The 15,037-nt window shown below is 37.0% G+C and overlaps 1 protein-coding gene across 2 annotated transcripts in view; it reads left to right on the top strand.

The window, feature by feature from the left end:
- CDC42SE2 (CDC42 small effector 2) overlaps positions 1-14,543 on the top strand; it is a 62,634-nt gene extending 48,091 nt beyond the window's left edge. For both annotated transcript variants that reach the window (XM_061456369.1, XM_061456370.1), the window contains exons 3-5: positions 7,530-7,631; positions 12,055-12,172; positions 12,601-14,543. In XM_061456369.1, the coding sequence (XP_061312353.1) occupies positions 7,530-7,631; positions 12,055-12,153 (201 nt within the window). In that variant the 3' untranslated portion in view covers positions 12,154-12,172; positions 12,601-14,543. The remainder of the gene's footprint in view (positions 1-7,529; positions 7,632-12,054; positions 12,173-12,600) is intronic.
- The last annotated feature ends 494 nt before the right edge of the window (positions 14,544-15,037 follow it).

The raw sequence follows: 15,037 nt of genomic DNA, 5'->3' as shown, positions 1-15,037 counted from the left end.
AGTTATGAAACACCTATCTTGGTTGCTGCTGAAGATCCCAGAGAGTAAATCAGCAGATTAAGAGCTTGGTTTTTGCATTGTGTTAGTCTGAAATTAGCAATAAATGAATAGTAAGGTCTCAAAGAAGGGGTTGCTGTTTGAGGGTTATTTGTGAAGGAAGGTTAAACAAGTAGCTGTAAGCTGCCATATAAATCTGATAATTCCTATTAAAAAAAAAAAAAAAAAAGGCAAATCACATATCTACCTATCACTGACTTGGAAAGAAATTCACAAGGCATTTGTCCTGTCTACCTTAAAGGCAGCAGTTGTGATGGCTCTACTGGGATTTCTTCTACTGTAGGAGAGCTGGGTATTAGGGTTGTTTATATTAACTTTAGATCTCTTAGTGCAGCAAAAGGATTAGATGATGTGGTTAAAAGTAATTATACTTCATTATGTTCAAATTACCCTGCTATTACTTAAAAGTCAAGCTTGCAAACAGCTATTGTAGAGTGAGTTGCTTCTTACTGTATATGATGCCATTTCAGTGACTGAGATAGCAGCGACTTGATCAGTCTGAAAAACTTACCCTCGTGTTGTGGAGACAAGTTTAAAAGATGTGTAACTTTCTGAATTCAGTCATTTTTCTGCTTTGAAAAGAGCAACATTTTTGGAAGTAATAAATATAACTGGTCATTCTCTGAACACAGAAATTAATTTTGCAGAGCAACTGTTTATTATGTCCAAATGAATGGTTCACTTCTCTGTTCACCGGGGGGGAGTTTCCCAGTAGAGGGAGTAAATAAGTCTTGACCAGGGCTTCAGAGGTGAACTAAATGTTCTTTTCTTATCTTCTTGCCAAGAGAGATAAGCCTGTTTTATTACAGTAATCATTTAAGAAAAGGGAAAAACTACTTTTTTGCTTAACTAGGTTACTGGGCCTGCAAGCTACCAGTAAGTATTGCTGACTTGAAGGCAGTCCTGGCACATGAAGGGAGCCCACTGAAGCCTCAAATGCTGCTGCAGTAGCCCACTGTAACATCGAATATTATGACTTGATTTACACAATCCTCAGTCTTCTTAAAGAATAAATTGGAAAATGAGTCTCTGGAAGTTGATGTTTTTGCTGTGCATCAGGCAAGTTGCTAAGCATGGTATTTTGTTTTGGTTTTCCCTAATTATGTATCAAGGCTGTTTTTTGAATTTAAGTACAACAGAAATTTCTCATCATTTTATTCAGAAAGGAAGGCTATAAAGAAGAGGGATTATGACTTAATGAATGTCATTTCTTAAATTTTTTTTCTGCATGTCAGTCTTTGTGGCAAACTTCCAGATTTTATATTGAAATAACAAGTGAAACCAAAATAACATGTAATGAAAAATAGTAGAGTGTCTTGCAGAATAAGGAGAAATTATGACAAAATGGAACCAAAGTTCTCTTCTCCACAGGTAGTTAGAATGAAAGATACAAAGAATGGTGTCAGGAAAAGGAAGGTGCATCACTTGCTGCTTTATGTATGGGTCATTTCATATTGATCTATTTGGAAATATGTTGCACAAGATCAGAATAGATAGATCGGTATGCTGTTTCCTTTCTGATTTAGTTTACTGTGCCCTACACTTTTTGGAGCACAGGTAACTGAAGTGGCAGAGAAATACCTTGAAATGCGATATATGATATATTAGTATTTATGTAATACATAAATATGTCACATGCAAAATACTGTTGTTGCATATAAAATAAGATAAAACTATATATATATATATATATATATGGAAGCACAGTCTTGAAAACTGACATTTGTAACATTTTGGTAAATGGGAAAGTGTTATCCTTGCCTTGTGGTAGCATAATAATATTAATGAAGAATAATAAAATGTTCTCAAATGAGAAGCAACTGTAGCTGTGTTAAGTTTTGGAAAGAATGTTCAAAACAAAAATTTACTACTTGTGACTTTAAATACAAAAATTTTTATTCTTAATGTGGGTTGCAAAGTTCCAGTATTCCCCCTGCCACTAATTTGTTGCAAGTGTAGGTGTGCTCTGTTTGTTCCCGGTAGTAGGCTTGCACTGAGGGCATTGGGTATTCTGTTGCCTGGTTTCTTCAGGTTTATTTGTCTGAGATTCTAAGAATAGCATGCACCTGCATGTGTGGAAAAAGAGTTGTCCGTTTTTCGTGTGTGTAAAGGGGAGATGAATTATAGGTGCAATGAGAAAAGTGCCATAAATGGGAATTTTAATAAAGCAACATTTTTGGAAACTGCATGTTCCACATATGGTGGTGACTTATCATCCCCTCTGAATTTCTTCAGTTTCCACCATGTTTTGCTTTATGCCTTGAGATTGTGTTCCTCGTTCACACCCACATACCGCTTCCATCTGAGGGCTGACCACGGCTGAGATAGAGCTCTTTGCAGATCAAATCCACACAGGCTTTTATGTTGCAGCATTCTTTGAAGTGCTGTGTGCCACTTATATCTAGCAGTTTTCTCATAAACTCTGGCTTAGACTTAGCAGAACATGGTTTTCTGCCATCTAAACAGAAGAGACTGCTTTTGATTCCCAGCATAGGTAGTTTGGTACTTGACTTTGGGGCACCTTTGTATGATGCTCTGACTTCACTTGCGACTTCTTTTAGCAGCTTCCAGAAAATAATCATCAGCCTGTTAGGATCACTCAGATACACATTTGAGACCTTGATGTTACTCTGCATGTATTTTCTTTTTCTTAATTTTTGAGTGGCCTGTCCTGAAGGGCAGAGAAAGATGCATAAGGAAAAAAATTTCCAAACCTGTTCTTTTTCATATGTATGTATACAGGCAAAGAACTTGCCTAATTCAGAACCATTGCCATCACTATGAAGTGGCTTGAGCTAGAGAAATATAGACCTAACCTCTGAACAAAATTTGGAGATAGTCAAAAAAGATCACTTCTTCCCTGCAAGACAAAAATAGAGGGGAATAAAAAGGAAATTTTACATGCCTCTGGACCCAACAGTAGAAATTCTTCGTTTAGACAAACAAACTACAGTTTTAAATGTCTTGCAGTAGGTAGTTTTTTGACCTGTGAAAACAGCTTTTCAGAAAAATGCTTGTGGCTTTGCTGAAGGGCAGATTATCTATGCGGTATAATTAATTTTTTTCCTCAAATAGATGTTTTTAAACTGTTCACCAACAGTTTCAAGAAACTTGCACAGTTAAAATTATTCCTGTGTTGATGCAGCTGTTGGTGGCTTTCTGAATTCTCATCTTATACTTGGAAAGAGATCTACCCTTTGTGGGTGCAAGGCATCACTTGGAGATCAAGAATAGAAGAGACATCAGTTCCTTACTTCATTACTATGGTAACTGAGATGTGATCCAGTTTTCATTGCTTCTAGTGTATGCTCAAAGCAAAGCTTCTGAGATGGGTGCTTGGACTGCTTCCATTCCTCTGAAAACATCTAATGCACAAACCCACATGTCTTCTACTTCTGTTTGAAGATTATTTATTCGTGTCGTGTGAAGATTACCTGGTGTGTACTTCACAATTCAAATTCTGCTGATTTTTTTTCAAGGGAAAAACTGAGTAAAGTCATTAAATTATGATATTTCATAATCCACTTCTAGGTATCCCTTTACAGGTCTTATCTGTCTCCTCTGTTGTGCTCTTTGCCACTCATCCCCCTCTTAGTAAAGAAGGAACTGCCTTAGGACAAGGCTGGGGGAGTCAAATACTACAGTTGAGACTTTAATACTACAGTGCTACAATTCATATTTGTTTATTTGCCCACTGATAAGAAATGCTTCAGTAACTTGACACAAGCCAACAAGAAAGGTAACAGCCCAGTTAGTTAATCATAATGTGAACTTCCTTCTACTTCCCCCCGCTAAGAAACAGTCACAAATAAAACAGATACAGGCCATAGTGTCTCAGTGCAGCTGGGTGCTAGAGCTGGGACATGTAAGTGTCCTGTTGGAAAACATGTTCAAAGCCAACCTTTAGAGGCTCCGAATACTCAGGTGCATGTATGTTGAAGTCCTAATGCACTAGCATTATAAACATGTGGTTGGTTTATGTATCACCTTTGTAATCAGATCTTATTACTACAGTGGTTAGTGGTGTATGTATATATTAGGAGGCTAATTATTTATGGTATGGTAGCAAGCGGAGTTCGGGGCATGGGTGACAGCTAATAGGAATTCATTTTAAATGGGCTGTGCCAGTTCAGGCATGTGACTTGCATTAGGAACAACTGTGGAAGGGAAATGAGCATAACTGTACAATTTTACAATTAATTTCTTCTGAAGTAAGAGATAAATGTGCTGCTTCTCAGCTTCTTTCAAATTAAATATAGTAAATTTACTGAAGAGTCAATCTGTGTGTTAATTCTTCCTATTCATAGAACAGTGTTGTTGCATGTATTCTTTGAGGTACAGGGCCTCACAAAATACAACTGCACAGTAAAATGATGGTAGAGCTAATGTTCATGGTGTCCTTTGTAAAAGCTTTGTAACCTTTCCAGGCATGCTCTCCTGCTTCCTGTGTTGCATTCCTTGCACAGAAGTGACTTTTTACAGTGCTCCTTGTGTCCCTTCACCCATGCTAATTGGTTATTTTGGCTCTGGCTGATGCTGTGCCTACAGAAATGGCACATCCTAGTAGGAGCAGCTCAATGTCAGTTAGCAATGCTAGTGCTTCATCCCGAAGAAGTCTAATTTGTACACTCCCAAGATTCCTCTGAAATTAAAATTGAAGCATGGTAAATGTGGAATGGCCAAGTTGCTTCAAAAGCATGCTCATGATCCAAGCTAAATCACTAGTGTAAATGCAAGCTGAGCTCTCTTGCAGGAAAAAAAAAAAAAACAACGGAAAAAAAACAAACCGATGTGTGATTGTCTTTCAGGGTAGATGTCTTTGTGGTCTTAATGTAGCAGAGTATTTACATACGGTTCCATTGCTTCCGGAGATCACAACAGTGGGTGTAACTGGCTGATGGTCTCTGATACAAACTCACTTAAGATAAGAAACAGTATTTGATGACAGTTCACTTTAACTACTGGTTACTAGTTGACTAGCAGATGATTAGCAGAGAGTCATTTACAGTCACAAGATCCAGCATTCTAGTTCTGTTACTGGCATTACAGTGGTCTTAGCAGCAAGTAAAGGAGGAAAGGAACTTGAGTTGCACAAAGAAAGGATTTGGTTGTTTTCAAAACAAGTAAATAAAAAAATCCAAAAGCTTTGGGTTTATCTGCATTTTCTCTGCATCAAAACCTTGCATTTCAAAACTACTAAAACCAAGAAATCACGGCTTTATTGTTTAGACATATAAATGAATCTAACTGTGGCTGTTGGCAGTTTTTTGGTTTACTTTTTTTTTTAAGGGAGAGAAGAGCAACTGCTGCAGGCCTGAAACAAGTTTAATTGGAGTGGTGGGTTTCATACAGCTCTCTAGAGCTTCTTTCTCTGTCAGCGCCACAGCATATTACAATACTATAGTGTGTAAATACAGCAAAGTGCATTTAAAATAATCATCAGATCTGGTGGAGATGCTCCTTGTCCTGAATGTGTCACATCAGCAGTTCTCATGCAGTGGAAGCGTAAGCCTGGTGTGGGTCACATATGCTTTAATACCTGATATCATTCATAACTTAAGATATTGTATACTGTATGTATAAGCGAGCTTGACTTCTAGACTGAAATATTAATGCATTTGTGAGCGTGGTAATAGATTGTAATTGTTTGGTAATTGTTTGGCTGTGTGTAGCTCTGTGAACTCTACTAATGTTTTCTGTAATTGTGACATCTCAGTTGATTTCCGTAAACATTTTCTCTGTGAAAGTCCTCAAATACATGAAGATGTTTTTATAGCTATAATTGTTTTACTTGGTTGATATTGTTAGACTTGTTGGGAGTAGGGAGTTCACTGATAGTTTTGCTGGTTTTGCTGTTTCTGTGCGAGTGTTTTACGTGTTTCTCCTCACCCCAGCTATTAATATGGTGCAATAAGGTGCTGAAATGTACCAAAATCTGACTTTAGTAATAGGGGAAGGGTATGGTAAAGGATTAAATGTGTTTTGTACTTGCTGGCTAAACCCCATGACGTATTCTCATAGTTGTGGGCTATGATTCATTAAGATTTAATCTGTAGTGGTGTTTCAATAGCAGCTAGCCCACTCATGAGGCATGTACCTTCATGTCTCTAGTCTGGGTGGTCTTACGATCTCACTGCAGATTAGAAACGGATATACCTTTAAAAATGAGACTGAGTGGACTTTAAGATGATGGGAAGCTTTTAGTTAAGCTCTCAAGTGGTTTCTTAGCTGTTACATCTTTATTTTGTATAACACACCTTAAATGGAGATACTCATACTTTTGTATGGTGGTTGTGGGTTGGGTGGGGTATTTTTTATTTGCTTGTTTTGGGGTGGGGTCATTGGTTGGTTTTGGTTTTTTTTTTTTTCAAATAAAGATATGGGCATACACTGACTGCACACTGCATGGTTTGCTCTGTGTAAGCTCCCTGGCTCTGGCCTAAGAAATGAGTTTTCTTGTTTTATTCCTTTAGATGAAATGCTTAGCTGGAGGCAGGCAACCAAAGGAGATTTAATTAGAGGAAGTCCTTACTGCCTGTGATCTTTTATTTGTGTGTTATTACATTAATAGAAAATGAATCTGTGATTCTGAGAAGGCAAAGGACTGTGGGGGGGAAGAAGTTAAGCAATTCTTGTTTTCTGTCTCACCATGTGGGAATCAAGAGTCCCTAATGTGGCATCCTGCCTCACTATCACACTGCACCCTTTCAGCTCACACTCTGTAACCGTGCAGACTGGAAATTACCTGTGTATACGGTGTTTAGTAAAGATATGTCTGTGACTAATCCTGATCAGACTCAAGGCATTGTTCTGAACATCACCATGAAGGGTATTATAAATGGTGACCTAAGTTCCCATGGCATGCAAATCAGAAATTCTGTAAGTTAGTGTTTTTGTAGACTGTATTAGTGCTCTTTGATCCTTAATTCTTGTTTTGGAAGACTAAACCTCAAATTTTATCTGTCACATCAACATTTAAATGCAAATATAGGCAGAAGTTACTGCATAAAACACTGCAAATACTGCTAATAAAGCATGGAATGTATTAAGGTAATTTACAGAAGTTTTGTTGACTTAAATGGTAGGTCCACTTGTACCATTCCTGAATACGAAGAGTTGTATCAGTGCTGGTCTCATGGTCTAGTATAGATCACAGAATCATAGAATGGTTTCGGTTGGAGGGAACCTTAAAGATCATTTGGTTCCAACCCCCTTCCCACAGGCAGGGACACCTTCCACTATACCAGGTTGCTCAAAGCCCCATTCAACTCTACATTCAAGTAACAGATGCAAAGGACAGTATTGCCAGTGTCTTATTTAACCTGGGAATTTGGACTATGCTATTTGACTATGAAAAGAAGTCTTGTAATGTATGCAATATTCTATGTACAGTTAACTTTTATGTTTTTGACACACATTGTTTTGTCTTTTCAGTGACTCTTATTTAGATGGTTTCTTTACCTTCCTTTCAGAAAAGACGGCGGCGAATTGACCGAAGCATGATTGGAGAGCCGACAAACTTTGTTCACACAGCTCATGTAGGATCTGGGGATCTGTTCAGTGGAATGAATTCGGTAAGCATGAGCAGATGAAGAACATTTCACTTTAAACAGAATACAGGAATACTGTCTGTGTATGTTGTGGCTGCTGCAATTTTTTTTAAATTTTTCAACTATGAGAAAGAATCTCTATGAAGGAGCAACATACTAGCATCTTACTCCTAAATCCTAAACTCTTGCATTCAAGGTTATGGAATAGCATTTTTAAAATTCCTCTATTTATGGACAATACCTAGTAGATTCTGTATAAATTGTATAGGCTATGTGTAGAATACTTTGTTCTGATGGCATGTATGCACTAAAATAGAGGTATATCTAGAAAATATCCTAGAGTACTTTAAAGAACTTCTAAGTGTCTAGAAATCTAGTTAAGTAGATTTCTTACCTTAAATGCTTTAAACTATTTTAAATATAGTTTATGTAAAACTAATTTACCTCAGTTTATGGTGCACACAAATTTTCTTGAGTGTTCTTTTTGAGGTTTTTCTGTACTATGTAGCCCTGTTTGCAGAGTGAATTATTTCCAGAGCAAGCAACAATGTCAGAGGCAAGGTTTTGTGGCTTCCTGTAGATGGCAGGAGCAGTAAATATTTCTATCACCCTGAAAGTGAAAACCAGAAGGTAAGGCAGATCCTGAAAATCAGCTAAAGTCAATAATATGCACCCTAGAAAAAGGGTTGTATGTAGATAATGATGAAAATTAACTTCTTGACCTTAATAGTACTCTTCAAAGGAAAAAGATGTTTTGAGATTAAAATGATGGAAAATACTTTTTGCAAAGGAGAAAAAAGAGTTTTCAGAGGTATCAAAGTAGAAAGCAGAGTTGTAAAGGAAATAGACCATTTTAATGTAGGCAAGTGAGATCATTTGTAGTTTCAACTAGTTGACAGCTTATTGAGATCAAACAAAATCTTTTGTAACTCAGTCCATATTGGGGAAGGGCAAAGCTAGAAAATCTGACGTAGCAAGCAGTTTGCTTCATTTTCCCAGAAACAGTGTAATGGGTTGGAAGTGATTTGTATAAAAACATCTCTAAGCAAGTTAAACAGACAAACACAGCTTCGACTTGATAAAATTCAGTTAAAGCTAATTATTCATTTAATGCAATATATTACATTAATATTTAAAGCCATTATAAATTAAAATAAAGTAGCAGGTTTGGTTTGTTGGGGGTTTTTTGTTTGTTTGTCTTGTTAGCATGGCTTTTTGCTTTTTATGTTTGTTGTCCCTCTTGTAAGAACCTTCCTCATTCTCACAGCTGAGCTGCCCCCTGTGAGGATTGTGGTGATTGCCTGAAGCTTTGCTCATTCACCTCAGACGTTTCCCTCTGCTTGCCCTCATCTTTGCCTTTTGCAATATCCAATTAATCTCTAGGTAGTAGGTAATCATTATTGTCTCTCTGCATAACTTTTTCATTTTGAGAGCCCGTAACTGACTATCTCCTTCTCTCACTTTTTTCATTTGGATAATATGCTGTGTTGGTGATGAGAGTAATTTTTTTGATCCCATATAGAATGGATCTTTATGCAAAAAATAATCCTGTTTTTCCCTCTCCTCAGAAGCACAAATCTCTGCTTTTTCACACTGCTATTTTCCTGCCTCTTCTGTGGTGACTTACTGTGGTAATATTCCATCCAGTCTCCTTGTTAATTCTTCATGGTGTAAATTCCAAGATTACAATGTTAACTTCCATATGTTTTTCTGCTGCTTAATTTCCTTTATAGTATGGACATTATACTCCTTCATGAATCTACTTGTGCCTTCTCTCTTCTGAATACTTTAGGAGGACCTTTTGCAATTTCATTAGCTTTTGCCATATGAATTTGGTTCTTATTTGCTATCTGGTCTGTGCCTTTTTTTCATCAGCATTGTTCTATATTACATGCCCTTATGATTCTGAGTATAGTAACTTTCTGACTACTGAAATATTTTGCTTTTTTCTTTGCTTTCTCTGTAGAGTGTCTCACTCCTTTTTCAAAGGTACATTTAAACAGTAGGAGTCCTCTGTGCACTGTTTCTTTCTCATTACCATCACCACTTTCTTTTATGTTCATATTCCATACTGAAATCTCTCATTTTCTTTTTCTGCTTTCTATTCCTCTTTTTGTCTTCGAGTTCATGTATTTTGTCCTTTTCTTAGTTTTTGCCTGTTTTCTTTCTCAAAGAAATTGCACCGTCTGTGCAATTTCCTGATTCTAAAAGGGAAAGAAAAGAAGAAAATTAATGAGACGTAAGCAGCACAACAGATTGTATGATCTCTAATTGGCGCAATCCCCTTCACTTTCCAAAATCTTTAAATTCTTACCATATCTAAATTAGACATAAGAGAGAACAACCATGCTGTTACATATCATCAAAGGAAGGCAGCGGTGTCTTTGGGAAAGAAAAAAATTACTGCATTTCATGGTGCATGTTTTTGTAGCTCAGACTGCCTCAGGAGGAGAATGCTTCAGAAGGAGTAACACCTGATAGCCTACAGCTGTTATACCTGCTTTTGCTCAGTGTTTTTAACATTCTGTATCTCCTATATAAGCTTTCATACACAAAACAGCCACTGAACTGCTAATGCAGTCAAGTTTAATTTGCTGTGTTCTCTTTGCTTTAGATGTAAGAGCCTCTGTGCTTCAGACGGATACTTCCTTACCCAGTAACATAAGCATCTATGTGTGTGACTCAAGTACCAGAAAAATTACTCTAACCTATAGAAGTACTCAAAAATTTACACTTCAGCCATACAAGTTATCAGGCTGGAAGCTGACATGGCCTGGAGATGTTTTTCTAGCTCTTCTTCACTAGAGCAAGGGTCATGCAGGTGAAATTAATGCCATCCTCAAGTCATTCTTGTGAATACATTTACATGTATGTTAATTATTTTCTGAGTGAGAGGAAAAAAGAAAAAGCCACACCACCAGAGTAAATTCAAACTCCTTTTGTTCCAGTGAGCAACAGAAGATGCTTGGTGCATGTGACCAGCTTGATAAAATGTCAGAGTTCTTAAACAGCACCCCATAGATGTGGATGCACTTATCCACACTTTGTTACTGAGTTTGTAGTCTGTATTGGCTCTGAACACTTTTCCCTGACGAAAAATGCGACTATAACTTTGCTTTGCTGCTGTAGCTGTATCACGTATTTGAGCAAAACAGCAAGGTAGAAGATGATTTTGTATTGAGTTTAAATACACAAAAAACTGATCTTTTGCACTTTTTTTTTTTTCTTTTCCTCTTTCACAATGACCTTGAGAAACTGTGTATAAGAAAGAGGTGCTGGTTCATTTTGTGTGTGTCCATGTGTTTTGCTTTGCTGTAGAGAAGAATATATTTCTTTTGTCTTTGTAGATGGGGAAAATAATGTGCAAGCTACTTGAAAATATTTCTCCAGTGCTGTTTTAATGCAGTTTTCTAGTGTTGTTTTGAGGTCTCTGTGAAGGAGCATACACCTAATAATTGCAAGTGATGCCCTGCAGGCATAGGCTTTGCTGCAAGTTCAATTTCAGAAGCTGTAGCCTTCAATATGTTATTTTGTGCTCATTGTGTACTTGTTATATATGCTCTGGGGTACAGAGGGAAAAAGGCAAAACCTTTAATGCTGGAGTTGTCTTCCTGCAGGCACTTGGACATTATTATTTTGACTCATGGAACACAAGCAGTAAAAAACTATGGATTCCCTTCCTTTTCGTTGAGAAAGTCAGTGAAAGCCATAGAGGGATGTGTATGTCTTGGAGTGAGAGGGGAAGTGTTCTTTATATATTTCTTTGCATCAGGCTAAAAATACCTTCAAATAAGCTATTTCCAGGGAAGTTGGAAGACTGAGTAAGATTTAAACAATAAATTCCCTGCCATCTAGAAGAATAAAGCAGTAAAGGAAAACAGCGTATGCTGTTATGTCAATAGATAAATAAAAAAACCTTTCACAAACCAAAAGCTCGTTTTTGGTTTAGAAAGTCTTTTTTTTTTTTTTTTTTTAAATTATCTGAAGTTAGCCATACGGTGCAGATATTTTGTAAGTGGTCTGTTACACTTCTAACATAACAGTGTCAACTTCTCTGATTTATCATACTTGCCAAGAACACTTTCCATGTAACGAGGTAAATTATAGCTTGTCAGATGGAGTGGAATTGGATACTAGTGAGAGATATAATTAAATTTTTTTGAGTAATCAAGAAGGTCAGTGAAAGCCTGAATCAGTTTTCTTTAGGAGAGAGGAAAAACTTCTGCTTAAGCATCGGTTCTTCCCTCTCTCCTGCTGAGTTGCCTGCAGAAGTGAAAATTCCAGCAAGCCTACGCTGCACATGTCCTCATGCAAAAGTAATGCAGGTTTAATGCTAAAGGAGCACTTGAAAACCAAACCTAAACAAGAAATAGGATTGGAAGCAGGAAGATGCCATAATTCATTGCTTTTCCTCTTTTCTCTGCCCCCCTTTACCTTCTGTCTCCAGGTGAGCTCAATTCAGAACCAAATGCAGTCCAAGGGAGGCTATGGAGGTGGCATGTCTGCAAATGTTCAGATGCAGCTTGTAGATACAAAGGCAGGATAACCCTGGGGAAACCTTTCCAGTAAGTATTGCACTGTGCTTTTTAGGCACTGGTAGAGTAGTAAGAAGAACAATCATACTACTTCATAATTAGCTACCATAAATAGCTGCATGTTTATGATGCCCAATTTTAAAATGCATTTCTGAGTAAAAAATACTGTGTCATGTAAGCATGTTATTCTTTTTCAACAATGATTGAGTTTGTCCAGACTGCATCAGTCTGTCTGTAAGCTTGTTTTATACCAAAGATGATGATGTAGGCAAATCTTTGCAAGCGAAGTTGGTTGTGTAATTTTGTGATATATTTAGTATACCATTATTTGCAAGAGTTCCATCCATTTAAGCGTAGCATGTAAGGTGTTGAATCAATGAATAGTGATGTTAAAAGTAGGGAAAATGGTCACTCAGAATGTTCAAAACTCAGTTTAATGTGTGGTGTTTGTCTTCCAGGTTCATGTGGGTTCCTGTATCTTCTTTCCTGTGTCCTCTTTTTTGCCTTGGTGACTGCTTTCTGTGCTCATGATGAGAGAAGTGATGACTTGTTGTTCACCCTTTGTGGTTACTCCAGTGAAAAGTTGCTGTTCTGCTCTGATGATGATGCCATTTATCAGATTGGTCCGACCATGCCTTTCAGTGGCATGTACATGTTTGCTTCTACCAGAACGTGAACATAGAGCTGTTTAGGATTGGTTTTAGTTTTTTGTTTGCTTTTAAGGCAAATTAAAGCACCAACCTGAGCTTCCCTAATCCCTCACAACTCCTCACAACATTCTGCTGCTTTTTAATCATTAAATCTTTTCTCCACTAAAGTCATGTAGAGATGAGTGAGTTTCCATTAATGTCTTCAATCACCTATTGTTCATACCCATTTTTGAAAAGTCTAGGACCTGCAAGCACGAATTATTATTTCATACAAAATCAGCAGAGTAGATGACCGCATGCTTTGTGAGGTTGCTTTGTATGGTGGCCCTCTTGGTGCTAAGCAGGAAAACAAAATAAAAATTGCTTACTGCAGACTGGTGGAAGATTTTGCTGTGGCACCAAGTCATGCCTGTTTCTGACAAAGGATTTGTAACTTAGCTGCTTCAGAATTATGTTTTTATTTTAGTTATTATCCAGCTGGTCTTGCAGTAATAAAGACAGAGCTTGCGTTCATGAGGCATTTGTTGTAAATGTTCAAGTATATTTATTTTGAAAGAGCTGACCTTGAAACTGTAAACCAGTGTAGTACCGTATCTAAGTGTTGTGGAAGCGCTTTAGTCTGTTTAAAAAAGAAAAGCAGACGTTTGGCTGCTTCTTTTTGCAGTTTTTCTTAATTTTAGGCTGTATGGTCATTTCCAGTAGCAGCATGTCAGACTGCCTGCAATATTAGCTGAAAAGTTTAGTAGACCTCTCGAGTAGTTGGCAGTTTCTGTGTACTAAATATTTAGGGGCCATGGAAGTTGCTAAGAGCAACATACTAATCTGGCAGAACAGATGCCAATGAAAACAACCTACAGGGTGACTTTTTACTAAGTCAGTAAAACGCCTTTTGCTCAGGTTCCAAAGCATGTTTCTTTCAAACGTTGTGAAATTGTATTTTAATATTGCACTGTTTTCAGATGTCTCTATAAATGGTCCCTTTTTTTCCTCCTTGGTGGTGGTTTGAGAGAATTCAATGATTTGAGTCCTGGTTGAGTTCAATTTTTATGTGGGGAAAAAAAAACCATCCAAACAAGGCATAACTGAGCCTAGTTCGATCTGTTTTTATATGTGAGCACTCCTGTGTTCATAAACATAGATTGCTGTCAATGATTCTTTATTCTTTTTCCATACTTCCCCTGATTTCACATTGCAGCAGCTGTCAGATTGATTTAAACATGTATGAACCTACCTAGTCTCCTCTCTCAGTTCACAAACACCACACAAAATGTAGGGCCATGGTGGTAGTTTGCCTTTCCTAAATTGTATTCCAGTGGTAGGTGTCAGTTATCTGATTCAGTAGTTCGAATTAGGTTGGATAGTCTTCACTGATTAAAGGTACTATCTGTGACAATATAAGATCAAGATGTTCAATTGTCTGGGTGCATAAACATGGCAGTGCAGTGATACTTTTTTTTTTTTTTTTAGAGGTCAACATTTCCAATGCCACTTTATCAATGAGTCTTAAATAAACTATGATTACAAAATTATTTGAACTTTTGTAATAGTGACTTAAATTTACTTGCCAAACATATCTTGCACTTGTCAAAATGTCTTCAACTCAATAACCAGGAGAAAAAAGAAATGGCATATTTTTATAACAGACATACTTTTTTTGTACATTGTGTTCATTCTTGAATAAAGGCAGTTCAGTGTTGGCTTGGAGATATTAAAAGGAAAGTATTGACTTTTATTCAATAAATGTGTTCTTTCAGTTTGTGGCCTATACTTTTTCTTTTCATAAATTACATGTGCATTAGAAGAACACTTGCAGCTTGTGGACAAACTTGTGGTGAAAATTCTCTGAAGAATAACTTACTAGTTTCATTGAGTAATGTAGTTTTTTTGAGTGTTTTGACGTTTTTGTTGCCAAGTGGATTAAACCATAATTTTAGTGGCGGTTTTGTTGCATTGATTTTGTGTGTATAGCAGGGGCTTCTGCAAGGATCTTCAAGGAAAGGTTTCTTAAATACACTGGAAACCTTCATGTACAGGATTTCTTTCCTTTTGACTGCAAGTGGTATGTGCGTTATTCTCTTGATTGTGATACAGATTATTGTGGTCATCAGACTTAATTGTACAACTAATCATCCTAATACACACATTTGTATTAAATATAACTGCAAGGCACAATATTCTCTACTCTGTATTTGGCTCAATTTTTATATTTGACGCTCAAAGTTGATTCATTAAGCACTAATTTAGT

This window comes from Pezoporus flaviventris, unplaced genomic scaffold, assembly GCF_033815535.1.
Source record: "Pezoporus flaviventris isolate CSIRO_AGI_PZ_B2104156 unplaced genomic scaffold, CSIRO_AGI_Pfla_v1 ptg000022l, whole genome shotgun sequence".
Classification (NCBI taxonomy): Eukaryota; Metazoa; Chordata; class Aves; order Psittaciformes; family Psittacidae; genus Pezoporus; species Pezoporus flaviventris.
This window is presented reverse-complemented; position numbering and strand designations above follow the sequence as displayed.